The 14,639-nt window shown below is 49.9% G+C and overlaps 5 protein-coding genes and 1 non-coding gene across 6 annotated transcripts; 4 read left to right on the forward strand and 2 right to left on the reverse strand.

Moving 5' to 3' along the window:
* Window positions 1-793, forward strand: VDAG_10497 (uncharacterized protein). Its single transcript, XM_009659614.1, has one exon. It carries the CDS (start codon window positions 97-99, stop codon window positions 571-573), a length of 477 nt encoding a protein of 158 aa, XP_009657909.1. The 5' UTR covers window positions 1-96; the 3' UTR covers window positions 574-793.
* Window positions 794-4,230: 3,437 nt separating this feature from the next.
* VDAG_10498 (uncharacterized protein) lies at window positions 4,231-5,412 on the reverse strand (the record flags this gene model as incomplete). The annotated part of the gene is made up of 1 exon (XM_009659615.1): window positions 4,231-5,412. The coding sequence occupies one exon, from the start codon at window positions 5,410-5,412 to the stop codon at window positions 4,231-4,233; it is 1,182 nt and encodes a 393-aa protein (XP_009657910.1).
* Window positions 5,413-6,458: 1,046 nt separating this feature from the next.
* Window positions 6,459-10,094, forward strand: VDAG_10499 (uncharacterized protein; the record flags this gene model as incomplete). Its single annotated transcript, XM_009659616.1, has 3 exons — window positions 6,459-9,341; window positions 9,555-9,683; window positions 10,029-10,094. 3 exons carry the CDS (start codon window positions 6,459-6,461, stop codon window positions 10,092-10,094), a joined length of 3,078 nt encoding a protein of 1,025 aa, XP_009657911.1.
* A 127-nt stretch (window positions 10,095-10,221) lies between these two features.
* Window positions 10,222-10,292, forward strand: VDAG_20275. Its single transcript has one exon. It is a non-coding gene; the product is annotated as a tRNA-Gly (tRNA).
* Window positions 10,293-11,767: 1,475 nt separating this feature from the next.
* Window positions 11,768-13,460, forward strand: VDAG_10500 (NEDD8-specific protease; the record flags this gene model as incomplete). The annotated part of the gene is made up of 6 exons (XM_009659617.1): window positions 11,768-11,837; window positions 11,966-11,993; window positions 12,059-12,194; window positions 12,251-12,270; window positions 12,321-12,872; window positions 12,933-13,460. The coding sequence occupies 6 exons, from the start codon at window positions 11,768-11,770 to the stop codon at window positions 12,979-12,981; spliced, it is 855 nt and encodes a 284-aa protein (XP_009657912.1). The 3' UTR covers window positions 12,982-13,460.
* Window positions 13,461-13,761: 301 nt separating this feature from the next.
* VDAG_10501 (uncharacterized protein) lies at window positions 13,762-14,439 on the reverse strand (the record flags this gene model as incomplete). Its single annotated transcript, XM_009659618.1, has 2 exons — window positions 13,762-14,370; window positions 14,437-14,439. 2 exons carry the CDS (start codon window positions 14,437-14,439, stop codon window positions 13,762-13,764), a joined length of 612 nt encoding a protein of 203 aa, XP_009657913.1.
* Between the last annotated feature and the right edge of the window lie 200 nt (window positions 14,440-14,639).

The following is a 14,639-nucleotide window of genomic DNA, read 5'->3' on the forward strand; positions in this document are numbered from 1 at the left end:
TTAGTTTACTCGCTTCGACTCGAGCTGGCACCTTTGGGCAATGTCCGGCAATATATTGAGGACCACGAAGCACCCCCCAAACACTCCCGTATCCGGATGGCTCTGGACACCGCCGTTGGCCTCAGCTACATCCATTCATGCAAGGTACGGCATGCCGATCTGAGCTGCCGGAACCTGTTCCTCTTTGACGGCCTTCGCGTCAAGATAGGGGACTTGGGTGATTCAGCCGTCGAAGGAGATGGGTTTACCCCAACGGTATATGAGGAAGCACGTTACGCACTGCCTTGCCGAGGACGAGATCTTGATGAACGACCCGTTGCAAAGATTGAACTCTTCGCGCTTGGATCAGCTATTTACGAAATTCTAGCGTGGGCAAGACCGTTCCCAGAGTTGCAAGATGAAGAGGTGGAAGAACGATATTCTAGGGAAAAATTCCCCTGTCTCGACAATATAGGCATTGGTGTCATTGTTATGAATTGCTGGAAGGAAGTATACAAGACCGCAGATGAGGTAGCTGCGGCTTTAGCCGGATCTCTAAGGAGCGAGGACACGACTGCCAACGAGATACAGTGAAAGCCAGCTTATTTCCATCAGCGAGTGAATCCCTTCTGACCCTCCCTTTCCAACGTTGTGAGCTACTTGCTACCCTATTCTTAGGTTAGCTCCTGATGAGTATTCTTTTCAAGCAACCACGTACCGACGGGCATTCGGGGCATGGGCCTTTCAGAGAGACAGACCTATATAGACGAGTAGTATCCTCGGTTGCATCGGGGCAAAAAATGCCTTTCATGGGATTGTTGCAGTACTCGGTGACATCGCGCATAGTGACCGTATAGTTTTCCCGACAGCTCCTAAACTTCTGCGTGTATTTGACCCACTTGCACATGATAGAAAGTTCTAGTGTATTGAACTAATATTTAGGGATTCTCTAGGATAGTGATATCTAGGATATCTAGGATCCATAGCTCTCAGGAGCATGTGAACTATGGTTTACGTAATCGGTAAAGTAGACGGGTATATCTAACCCATATAGGTAGCAGTAATTCAAAGATAGTATTAGATAATTAAGGAATACCTATTATAAGCCTTATATTATATCCTCTACCTATTTAGAGTTCGTAAAAATAATAGAAGTACTAGATTAAGGTTTATATAAATAATAATACCCTTTTAATATTAATTAATATTACGTTTAATATAATATAGAATAATTAAAGCTAGAGAAGTTAAGATTAATCCTCTAAATAGTATATTTATTATATATAAACTTATCGATTATACTTTATATATTAAGAGGGCTTCACTACTTATATAAACCCTAATCTAGTACTTCTACTATACTTACGAGCTCTAAATAGGTAGGGTATCTAATATAAGGCTTATAATAGTTAATTCTTAATTATCTGCTTCTAAGTTACTACTACCTATATAAGTTAGATATACCTATCTACTTCACCGATTATATAAGCTATAGCTTATATACTCCTAAGAGCTATAGATCCTAGATATTATAGATATTACTATCCTAATTATAAGACTCCCTAATATTAGTTTAATACTAGCTCTTCTTTTCTTTATAAATAGAATAGCTATAAGAACTAATATTAGGATCTATTATTAGGGTTAATAGTTACTCTAATATATTTATAATTCTCTAGTCTCTAGTATATTATATCTATTCTTCTAGCTTTAAAGTAAATCATTAAATAATAAGAAATAATAAGAAATAATAAGGAAGAACGTAGCTTAAATCCCCTATTCCTATAAGTATTAAGTCTCTAATTCCTAGTACTTTAGAATAATAGAATTACTTATAAATAACTCTTTAAAGAAATAAATTAAATTATAATTTAAATAATAGGAATAGGCTTCTAAATACTATTAATAAAGGAAATTAACTAGAATCTAATAATAAAAAGTACTCTTATAATTACTAGATATAGGAGTTATAGGAGTTAGAGTCTTATAATTACTCTAATAATTAAAATAAAAGCTAAATTATAATAATATATATATTATTAAAAAGAGAAAGGTTATAGCTATAGTATAATATACTTTTAATAATATTCTATAGAGCTATTCTATAATAATAAGCTATTAACTTCTCTTATACTCTATTAGCTAAAGCTTAAAATCTAACTCTATTTCCCTTATAGGTCTAGAGGTAGTCTAAGCACCTTATCTATATATAGCTATTAGGGGTTAGTCTATTATATATAAAGGGTACCCTTTAAATCTATTTTTTTAGGGTTTTAGATCTAATAATTATCTAATTCTAATTATATTTATAAATCCCTTTTATATAATAATTCCTATCTAGTTTATATATTCTTAATTATTATAAATAGATATCTTCTAAGATATACTTTACTCTTATTAAGATTAATCTAATTACTTCTCTTAATTAATTATAACCTTCTTCTTAATTAATCCCTCTACTTATTTACCTTTAATTTAAATAAAAATTATATTATTTTATAGCTCTTATTAAGGGCTATTAGAATCTTTAATCTATTTCTCGATCTAATATCTCCTTCTCGAGATATAATTACTTTTATCTCTCCTTTCCTCTTATCCTTTTATCTATTATTATCTCTTTATCCTATAACTAAATAATACTCTTAGTCGTTACCTAATACCTCCTATAATATCCTTAATACCCTATAATATTATAGTATTAATAAGGTAGAATAGAGTAGTTAATCTATAAGAGGTCTTATTACTCTATATTCTATAAGAGTAATAGTATAATTAACTATATATTTAGTAGGGCTTACTATCTATTAAGTTAATATTTAGATAGGCTCCTATATAGATTAGAGCGAAAGGTTTCCTACTTAGTAAGTCTAGAATAATTACTCTTAAGAAGTTAATATAATCTCTAGGATAACTTTAACTAAGGCCCTATACTAGCAACTAATAATAGGATGCTATATTATCTATCTCTAAATTCATTAAACTAAGTATTAAAGAGTATATATAGTAAATAATTATCTACGATGTTCTTATTATAGGGCTATTCTATTTTTATCAATTACCAGGGGCTGAAACCAGACACGCTGGCCCACATCCCGTGTTGGCTCACCCTGAACTCACCACCGGCTGAGGTAAAAGCAGCGACTACTCAGGATCGTGGGCGAGACAGGAAACAGTGCAAGTCGATATTCGCATTATATAATGGACTGTTGTACCAATAATCAGATGGAGCCCACATTACTCTATTATTGAACGTCCCACCAACTTCTTGCCGTTCTCAATAACAAGCCAATCGTATCCAATAGTCATCTATAGGTTTTCGACATCGATGAAAGCAAGCTCGTCTGGCCGGATCTTCTATAAAGCCTCAGGGTCCCGAAAAGCGCCGTCGAATGTCTTGAAATCCTTGACATATGCATCGCTCATGCCGTCGTATTCCAGCATTGGGCGGCTAGCAGCGTTCGCCATGAACTCGCCGAGCGCCTTGGCTTCGTTGGTGGTGTGATACTTTGGTGCCGGTCAGGGGGTTGCTTGTCAGGATTGGATTTGAGACATACTTGTCGATACTCAACAACACCATGTCGCAGTATAAAGTCTGTACAAAGAGGGGCGTGCACCTCCATCCAGTGTTTATAGAAAGCATCTTTAGATAAGCCCTTCTTACGGGATATTAGGGTTGTTATGCGACAGGAGCACAGGAAGTTGACGAGAAATCATCATGCAGTCGCGTCGGGTTGGCTCAGGCCGCCCTTATGTATTGGCACTGAATCACCGTCTTTGCGCTGAGGACCTACCTACCTAGGTAGGCACCTAGACAAGCTGGCAGGTAGGGTGGAAATGCTAACCCGTCCAACCCCATGGGCACCTTGAGGACGAAGATGCGAACACACCCTGCGCATGACTTCGCGCTGCAGAATCCTGAATCATTAGCTTCGTCTGAATTGCCTGGTTGTCGGGACCCTAGACGACCATGCGGGGAACGACGGCTCGGTCTTGAATACCGCAATTGCCCTGTGTATCGCTACCCTGGGACAGCGCTGCACCGGTACTGACATGCGGAGGCCTTATTGCAATCGCTTGCCCCTTGGAAGACAGGGACATTACACGTCGCCAAACACGTCGAGCGCAAGCTGGGGCACGTGTGTAGAGTGGTAACAGGTAAAATCACATCATTAGGCTTGCTAAACAATCTGGTCGAGTTAAATCTTCATGCCCACACGCTGCTGAACACATGACCCGGCATATTGACGAGGATCAATCCAGCAGACGAGCCGTTTCCTCGTCAGCCCCGCGTCCCTGCCTCCTCCACCATCCTCTCGAGCCGTGGCCCTCCTTATCCTGCGTCCTCTCACCGTCACCGAATATGGGCTTCAGAACAGCATCATAGAACATCCATGTCATGTTCTGTACCACGGCCATTGTGCCGGCGAGCCAGAGCGGAACACGTCCTTGCTTGTCTGCCAGCAACCGGGAGCCAAAAATGACAATGAAGAAAAAGGGCAGCATGGTAAACAACAGAATAAGCCTGCCGACCGATTGCTTCCACGTCGTAATCGTGTACGCTTGCAGGTTGCTCAGGTACCGTTGATAGTCGTCTGGAAGTTCGTGCTCCCGCGCACCATCGGTGATGAGCTTGAGGTAGCGCGCAGAGGCCTGCGAATACGCGGGGTCGTCCCGGTGAGGCCTGCGGATGAAACGCCAATACCACTTATTTCGTGGATCGTCTGGTTTCTTGGGACCATCGCCTGCTGTGGCGTCGCCTTCGTTGCCATCGCCCTCTTCGGGAATGGATGGCGCGAAGAGCGTATGTGCGAAGAAGGGCTTCGGTAGATCAATGGGCGGCTTCTCAGGTACTGATATGCGAGGCGGCAGCGCGAAGCACGGGATGAGAATATCGGCATAGCTGGAACCGCCGCCTTCGGTCGCAAGAATGGTGCCGTAGTCTTCGGGTGTGACTTCGTATACGACGCCCACTAAACCCTTGGTCCAACGCGCATCTTGTGATGGTACAACCGCGACCCCGTTCTCTTCATGTTGATCGCTTCCCTCGGCTGCGGTGAGCCAGGGCGGGTTGATGGGTGGTACCTTGGGCGGGTTTGTCGGATCCGGTAGTTTGGGAACCTTGCGAAGGGCGGTGTTGGCGAAGCAAGGTTCGAGGTATGGAACGCCGGGGAGGTCGAACACAAGATCAAGGGTCGGGGCCGATACATTAATCTGAGATATGGGCCTGATGCCGCGGACACCAAGAAAGGTTTCGGCACAGAGATTGGAGCCATAGGCGAGGTAGAGGACCGAGGTTGCTGTCGACGGCGGGGCATGTAACCGAGCCTCTGGCGTTCGGGGGATTGATGAGATGGGCGGGTATGCCTTGTGCGGCCTGGCCATTACGTCGCGGCATTTGCGGAGGAGCTTGCATGGTTCCTGGACTGACGCCATTTTGAGTTCGTTGATGCAATGCGACTCTCCCTTGCTGGTTGGACCATCGGTGGGGTGGCAATAACAACTCGACCTGCCAATAACTTGCTGCTGGGAAATCACCCTCGAAGCTCGTGTAGCGCTCTACTGATGATGGAGTGGACAGAAAGTCGACATGCGAGCCTTGAATTTTGGATAACCCAAGTGTTGACCAACGGCAGACGACAGGCTCGAGCCTGATGACGAGGACATGCTAGTGGCGTGGCTGAGACGGATAATTGTCACTGGCTGATAAATCGGGATATGTACGCCGGGGTTCCATGTACTGTGGAACATCTCGGTGAGCACCGGTGTAGGCGCGTCAAAGCGTGCTCCCAAAGAGAGCCCTTCACTAATTACCTAAGGTAGGTACCTACCTTACCTACCTTACCTCACCATCACTGAGCCCGTCATCTAGATTGACACCGCGCGGTGGTGTATGTTTTCCTATGAAGCGACTATAGCCGCATCGCTAGCTCAGCTGTGAATACCGACAATCATGTGCCCTCCGATGAACACGACGGTGCAATGGGCATGCCATGGCGACCTCAACCTGCCATCGATTACCTTGATATGCTAGTGTTGAGGCTCTCAACTCGAGAGTCTCAAATGACTGATGCACGAGCATCATCATCCGGCCGACGTCTCTCTCGCCTGATTCAGGTTGAGGATCTCAGCTGTCTGCTGTAAGCTTTGTCCATGAATCCGCACAATTGTCCCCTGCAGGTGCGTCCGTCAGTGCTTCCTTCCTCGCGAGTGCGTGTCCCGCTGTACCTGCCATTAAGCCCCAGAATGGGAGCAATCGCAAGGGCGGGCTCTATGGGATGCAGGTTCTTTCTTGCCATGCTTTCTTGTCATGATCTATCGACCGATCCTTCCATTCCAAGTCCGGGCCATCCCAGCTGAAGCTTCAAGCGACCTCGATCGGGCATGAACGAGGGCGAGAAGGCTGTTACCGAAGCCCTGAATATTCTTGATCACACAGTGTCGAAGCCATTCATCTCTCATTACAGCCCCCTTTTGCCAAAATGGCCAGAGCAAGATCCTCTGGCAAGTACACCGTCAGATCTAGAGGCAGGAAAGTCTCTTCCAAGCCCACAAGCCAGTTACAGATATTTCATGGATCTATCGATGATCGAGATCAACTCGCAGACGAAGATGATGCCCCTTTGCCAGCTTTAAACAACAGCTGCTCAAATAACAGGACTTTGGGCGACGACTGGACCGCACCGGGTTCCATTTTGAACCCGTCGTCGGAGCGAAGTGGACATTCGAGCGAAAATAAATCGACCCTCCCAGTGGGACACAGCACTCTGGGCCAGGGCTGGAACGACGCTGCGGGTGAATTTGGTGAGACCCCTGAAAACGAACAATCTGAAGCTGTCAATGTCAAACAGGGAAACGGCAAGAGTTCGTCTCCATTCACTCTCAAGGAGCCACAGCGTATCCGGCCCCCAAGGAAGTCTGGGATGATCGCCCTAGATCAATCACAGAACACCATGGCGATGGATTTTGACGACACTGCGCAGTCGGAAGACGCTTCCTTCCTCCATGATGCAGAAGATGCGCTTGACGATATCTTCGTGCCGTCCTCGAGCCTGGAAACGAATAAGAACTCGCAGAAGAAGGAGCAGAAATCAAAGAGTCAGCACGGGTTGAAGAAGAGATCTAATGGACGTCACCAGATCGGTCAAGGAAAGCCTGCCGTTGTTGCCCCAAAACCGAAGAAGGCACCGATGTCTAAAAAATCCGAAGTTACTGATGCCGGCACTGATGCCGGCACCGATACCCAAGGACAGGCCGCTCGCGCAGGAAATACAAACCAACCGGCGCAAGTGAAAGCCCCTCTGCACTTAAACCAACCCCAGAACCCAGGAGTGCCTCCCGAGTATCGTCATCATGCGATCAAGAAGGCAAAGGAGATGACCGACCCTTCCGTTCAGCGCAAGAGACCCAGGCAGATAGCCAAGACTCCATTCCGGGACTCGGCCAAAAACAACGATGTCCCGAGTATCAAAAATCATCGCGATCTACCTGAAAACGGTCTGCTTTCCCTTGAGGACGAAACACAGATCGTGGGTTCGCACAATGATCTAATGGGCCAGGTCGATACGGATCTCACGACCCCATTACTGCTACAAACCACTGCTTCAGATTGTATACCTGGACCGGCGCAAAGAGGGAGCCAACACAATTGTAACGTCTTATCTAGCCCTGATTCGAATGAGACCGATCACATGCTGAAGCTGGGGACTCTCGACCCTTCAACGATAATGACGACGTTCTCCAGCTCACCTGCTTGCCAAACATCGCAACGTAGACTGCCAAGCGACTTTTCGGTGTTGGACGCCTTCAACGACAATGACTTTCGGGAAATGACGGGCAAATCGAAACGCGTTGTTACATCAAAAATAAATTGTCAAGTCACTCGCAACGACGCAGAACTGAGCCCAATGAGACTTGGAGCCGGCACAGCAGCGACGAAGCCTGCCGACCGGAGCCATGACCATGACGCGAAGCGCGTTCCGAACCCTGTCCAACCAGACCTTGAGTCCACCAAACTACCGAGAAAACATCTCAAAAAATACACTGCTGCCGCTGCTGCCACACCCCACGACGGGACAATCTCCATCTCGTCAGATGAGAGCTCCGCCACGAGTGCCATGAACTCTGCCGAGGTTGTCGCTCCGAACCCCAAAGTTCTCACGGGCTCAGGTCAAAGATCACCAAACAAGCGTGCTGCCATTGCCATTGCCTCCATGGGCGGCCAAAACAAACGCATGAAACGGAACCAGGATTCGATCCCAACGCCTGGCATGGTAGATGATTCTGGAGCGACAAACATCAAGGTTTTGGCCGAGGACGGAGACCACTCGCCAGTCGGCGCAGCTTTTATCAAGCAGACGACCGAAATTGGGACTGGGCACGATGTCACTGACAACAGGAAATCCGAAGGATTTACACAAGAGCCTCTACTCACCCGAGATGAACGCGTTATGGGCTTTCCTCAGGAATCGACAGTGGCATCCGTTTCTGCTAGCGACATTGGCCACATGACCTTAGATACCTATCATCACGAAAGGGACTTACAACGAATGGATGACGCAACCCGAATTAAAACATCAAGCAGACAGGTGCCTGAGCAGCTTGCGTCTGCTGGCGGGTGCGGCGCACCTTTGCGTAGGCTGTCTCGTACCAGGTCCATGGTCGACGAGCGTGGCAGTCCGAAACCCGAAGAGTTTATGACCTGCGCGAACCAAAAAGCACCCAACCTCAACGATCGGAGAAGGAAGGGTCAGCCTGCCGAAAAGCCTCCAGCATGGAAGAAGCCCTTGAGAAAGATACAACCGGAGTTCGGTGCGATTCAACAGGAGACCACTGGTATACAGCCAGCCTCGGGCGCAGACTATGAACATTTCTTGGATGCGACTGGCTGTACCCACCCAGCCGAGTCTATGCCGGAAGTGGAACGACACAACAAACCTGTCGCGCGGACAGATGCTAAACCAATAGACAAGCTGACTTGTTTCCAAAAACCAGCAACTCTGACTGCTCTGGCATATAACTCGAACGCCGTGTACAAAAAAAGCCTTGCGCAACCAGGTACATCAGCGGATTGGCATGCCCTATCTAACAAGCACACTGGGCGACCAGCCGGAATATCCGCTTTCCTTCGCGGTGATGCCCATCGAGAGAATCTGAAACCTTTGAAGTCTTTGCACATCCCAGGCCAGCTCCAGGGCGTATCTGTGAGCGCACCCCATTTACATGGTCACTTTGAAGGATATCATGATGGTAATGACGGTATTTTGAGAAACGATGGAACTATGAACCGGGACATACCTACACGAGGTCACGCTGCATTCCAATCTGAGGACCGATTCCCTGCAGCGGTGCACGGGATCATTGAAGTATGTTCCGTTCCATAATACATTTGCAGCATACGCTGACCACTACAGACTCTCTTGGACCAACTGGGGGCTAAAAGGCCAGGCGTCGCCCATGTAGCAGAATTATACTGGTATAATGGGGAGAAGGCAGCTGAGAATTTGGAGCAACTCCACGCAAGAGAGCGACAACATCTGAGGCTGTCATTTCATAATCGCCGATTGACTTTCGTCCAGAGATGCCGCAAGATGGATACCTTGATCCACGACCTCGTACAAAAGGGTCAGAAGGACGCAGCTAAATCTGCCCACCACAGCAGCAAATTAGAGGCTGAACGAACGCTTGACGCCCTGCAGCGGCTCAAAGTAAGCCTTGGAGACACCTCGGAAGTGGTGTGACGGTCTAGTCGGACTGGCTTTAGCAGCCCCTGGCTACCTTGGGCTCAGGAAGACTTTTGACAAAGTATTGTTGCTCAGGAAGGGAGCTCATCTTATCACGTGGTCGTACCCAATAACCTTAAGCAGATAAGTCGCAGCTTGTACTCATCTCCTGTTGTCCTCTTGTAGTGAAGGTAGCCAGTTCAGTCTCCTCCTGTCCGTGGAGCCAAGATCGAAGGCTCGGTCTGACCACAACAGAGCAAACGGGATGTTGAACCCACCCCAGGCTTGAGATTCTTGTCGGTGCCTTTGCGCTGATACAACAATCATCAGTGCAACCATCACAATGACACGTTTGGCAAGCATACTCCGCCTATATGTAAGGACTTGGTCTCGTAGATGACAGAGTGGACCTTCTGGGCTAGGGCTCGACTTCCTCGTCTCGCCCCACGGCTGCGTCAATTATAACCCCCCCACGAGGACCGTACCAGCACCAGAAACTCGAGGCCTGTCCTTGGATATCACAGCGTGAATGGTTTAGTGGTAAAATTCTCCGTTGCCATCGGGGAGCCCTGGGTTCGATTCCCAGTTCACGCAGCGTGTCGGCTGGCAAGTGTCCTCAGCTTGTCGACCAAACCTTTTGCGCTGCCTGGAAAGGCCTGATCTGGAAGCGCGGGCTTTGTGTTGTGTCAGTAGAACTGAAATTTTAGAGGCCACGGTCGAGTGCGAGGAGACGAGCTTCATAAGATACCAAGCGCGGACGAGAAACAAGCCCAGAACTTCAGATGGCCGGCGACAGCCACCCGTTTCTGAGTATTGTGGAGGATGTCGTGGCCTCAAACAATATGCTGCGAGGGGACGCAGCCCCACGAGGAAGTTCCAATACTGGCGGTTGAGTCATTCACGGCGGCACTGCAACCGTCAGCTTCACGACGTATCAAATCACAGCTTGGAGAGGAGCTGGAGGCCTCGTCCTTGGCCGGCCTTGATGGGCAATCGATGCCCAATTCTTGGGCGGAGATGACGAGCCATATTTCATGGACTGTAAAGCATCGCGACATGACCAGGGAAGGAAGTTGTACAAGTGGTGCAAAACCTCACATGCGGATTCAAAGGTAAAGTGGAGAACCTGTGACTGAAGCAAAGTTACCCCAGTATGATTGGCTGCCATCGTTACTTCGATGCACGATACATCAGCCACATCAGCCAGCATTCAACGGCATCACGACGACCACCCGATGTGACGTAGGCTACCTGGAATCCAGGTTGGCAGTCACCCCGGATTTTGACGACTTTCCCAAACCCAGGATTCAGTGCCTGCATTGCATTTCTCTACCCTATTATATACTCTTCATATCACACACTGCAGCACTTTTAGATTTCCAGTAACCTGCGCAACTGCCCAACATGCTTGAGAGCCAAGGTCGACCGACCACCCCAAGGTGTGTACTGAGTCTCTTATCAGTTCTATCAGCCCCCTCCACATTCTGCCCCTCAGTATCCCATCCGTGCAACTGTCTGCGCGGTCAAGCCACGACGACATCAGACCGCTCAGCCTCATTGGGCTACCCGGACCGGCTGCCTCCACTTCGTAGCCTGTCGCTGGAGTCAGATCCCAACCTTTGAACCCCAGTCCAAACGGGCAGGGCTGGTCTGTTCACAGGTTCTCCAGTTCTTCCACCCCGCTGGACATTATCTTTTGCATTGACTTTTGGCCCGCCGACTTGTTGATTGCCATTGTTCCAACCGCTCGGCTCGGCCTTGTCAGTTGCTGTTCTGTTATTTACTTGCACATATTTACCGTTCCTCCCCACTGGATACACCCTCTTGTCTTTGTTGATCCCCGAGCGCTCCGAACCCCTCTTGGATCGACGATCATCTCTAACGCCTGACCACGTCGTGCCAGCGGCAGCCGTCTCCGCGACTTTGCCGACCTCGCCTTTCGTCCCTCACGTCGCAGCCACAGCCGCAGCCGACACTCGAGCACTTCGAGCGGCGAATCTATCACAGCAGCGCCTGTCCACTCGAGCCCGCCAAAGCCCGAGTCGCGCCTCGCCATGCCGTTCCGCAAAATGGCCCGCCACTTTGGCGACTCTGTGAGTCCCCTCCCAAGGACCGAGACAGCTATGGGGACGATGCGACGTAGCTGCTGTCTTCACTAGTCGGAAGGTTGAGCAGCGTGGCCGTCTGGTCGCATCACGACTTCTGGCATCGCTACGCTTGCGCATACCAAAAGACTGGCAGCAAATGGCTGACGTACTGGCTCGTAGCTTTCGCCGCATTCAACCGTCCTGTCGTGTAAGTCAGAGTTCCAACAAGCAACCAGCAAGCAGCGGCGCCTGACTGACTCTCGCGCCTTACAGACCACGACATAACCCGTACGTTGCTCCCGTCGGGCCCGGCCTTGCGCCGCCCGGTCCATGCTCCTGTTGCTCACCACCGCCGCCAGTTACATACGAAGATCTCAAGGCGTTGAAGAATGACTGGTTGACGGATAACGTGCGCTACCCGACCCAACAACCGTGTCATGCTGGCGCTAACGAACCTGTCTGTAGAACATTGCTTTCTGGGAAGAGTTCGTGACATCGCCACGGCGCCGCCTGTACCCCCCTCTGACCGTGACAGATACCTCGAACGCGAACTGCTTCCCAAGTACCCGCAAGCCCGCATCATCCTTTTGCGCCCCTCCATGACGTTCCTCCTCATGAAAGAACCCGATATGCGCGCCATTCGATCTGCGCTGCCTGACTTTTCCAAGGTCACCCACATCTTCCTTCCAATCAACGACGCTCGCAACGTTGCACAGGCTGAGGGCGGTTCGCACTGGTCCCTGCTCCTCGTATCGGCTATTGACGGTGTCGCGTTTCACTATGATTCTCTCGGCGGCGCGAACTATCAGGAAGCCCGTCTTGCCACTCGCAAAATGTCCGAGATCCTCAATCGCCCGTTGCGCTTCCTCAACCTCGAAGACTGCCCGCAACAGGAGAACGGCTCTGACTGTGGCGTCTTCGTCTGCATCCTGATGCGCCACCTGCTCGTCAAGCGGCTGCTCAGCGCTAATGCCCGCGAGAAGGTCAGCATGAGCATGGGCAATAAGATGATTGACAGCCACGGTGGCAGGAAGGAGATGTTAAAGATTATCGAAAGTTTCCGTAAGGAAGGCGAGAGGAGACGATCGTACGTTTAGCCTTGCTTATTTTTTGACAAATGCCCGCTTGCTGACCACGTCACCCGTAGAAGAAGCGCATCGCCTTATTCGTCCAAGACACCGCCGCGAATCGAGTAATGATCGATATTGGGCATGGGAGGAGACATAGCACCCCGGCCAACGTCAGCTGGAGTATGACGACTGAACGGCAGCCAGATCACTTGCTGTACAACATGGCCATTCGACGTCCTTCGACACAGGCTGAAGACTGTCGGTCGACTGATGACGCAAGACCAGAGGCCCTTGTGACCATGGTCATTGTCCGCGGAAAACAAGGAACCCAGCTTGACCGTAGTCAGTGGCCTGTCTGGACCGCGCCAGCAGAGCGCGCTTCATGTCATACCACGAGGGCTGCATTATCAGATGAACCAGCTATAGCGGGACGAATTAGGGGCGGGCGGGGATTTGCGAATGAGGATACCTGGATCCTTCTCGGAGGCGTTAACGGTTGTGCAAGTTGCTTTTGCGCGAGTGAGCGGATGAGAAGAAACGACGACACGCATGAGTAGTGAACAGCTGATATCTCGCATTGTACTCAATACATGTCGAATTGGGTATATTGTTGATCTTCCATAGTGACCGCGATGCTATGTTTGGGACTAGGAAGCGGACGCTTTGGTTCTTGTGCCTGCTCCGCCATCGCCTTTCTGTATCACTGTGGACTGGATTGCGGTCCCTTAGAACGTGTTCCATCAGAGAGGTGACTCCAGATCAGGCCAGAGCATCGATAGCCGTGGTTACCTGTATGTCTGGTGTGGTGCGTCACTACCATTAGCTTTCTTCCAGTGACAGCGTATCTGATTCCTTTGGTCGTTTAAGATGTTCATGTTGATATGGGTCGGCCTCCGTCCCGAAACCTCAACCTTTGCCGGCGCCCTGGCCGGTGAAGGCAGGGTTCTGCTCCATTGTTGTCGAGATGTGCCGCCTCAGAGCTGCCCAGCGGTTTGTTGTCGCTGGTGCCGGCGCGGCAGGAGTATCTGTAGTGTCCTCCACAGCCATGGTCTGGTTCTCCGCGGCTGCCGTCGCCTCGGGCGTCGCCACGAGGGCAGCCATGCTGGCGCCGAACCGCGCCATCTCGCCCCGCACAACCTTTTCCTTCCTCTTCAGCGCGCCCGGGCGGCTCTTGAGACTCTTGTGGCGCACGCGGCCTTGGCGCAGCTGCGCGACGTTGCCGTCCGCCTCGTTCGTCAGCTCCGGCAGGGCGTCGGCGAGGGACTCCATGGTGGCGACGAGCTTCTTGTTGGGGCGGCGCCGCTTGAGGGCTTTGACGCCGGGCGAGGCGTGGTTGATCTTGGAGACGAAGCCGCTGTGCTTCATGACGCGCTTGTCCTTTTTTGTCGAGAGGAAGCCGTCGGGCACGTTGGCTTCGGCGCGGTGCGTCTTGGTGGGTGCGAGGGGATGCATTGCGCCTGAGATGCGGGCGAGGCGCGCCGCGCGCGCGGACATCTTTGGGGGCGCGGTGGGAGCCTTGCATGGTCAGTATTGTCTCCAGAAGTGCCAGCGCTTTTCTTTTCCTTTCTTGCGATGGCGTACCATTGTGTAGACAGTCGAGTGGCAACTCAGTCAATGTCGAGGGTCGCAGTCGAAGGTCAAAAAGGTTTACCGACGACTTGGGAAGCACTGGAGTTTGGCCTGCGAGTGACAAAAATTCCAAGGTGGGGGGGCACCCTTGTGGGGCCGACGATAAGGCGTGCAGGGATCCCATCCACCCCGCTAAATGGGCTTGTCAGTCATTG

This window comes from Verticillium dahliae, genomic scaffold (assembly GCF_000150675.1).
Source record: "Verticillium dahliae VdLs.17 supercont1.42 genomic scaffold, whole genome shotgun sequence".
Classification (NCBI taxonomy): Eukaryota; Fungi; Ascomycota; class Sordariomycetes; order Glomerellales; family Plectosphaerellaceae; genus Verticillium; species Verticillium dahliae.

What these genes read in the sequence shown, in the direction of transcription:
- VDAG_10497 (XM_009659614.1), top strand. Translation starts at nt 97, where the DNA reads ATGGCTCTGGACACCGCCGTTGGCCTCAGCTACATCCATTCATGCAAG.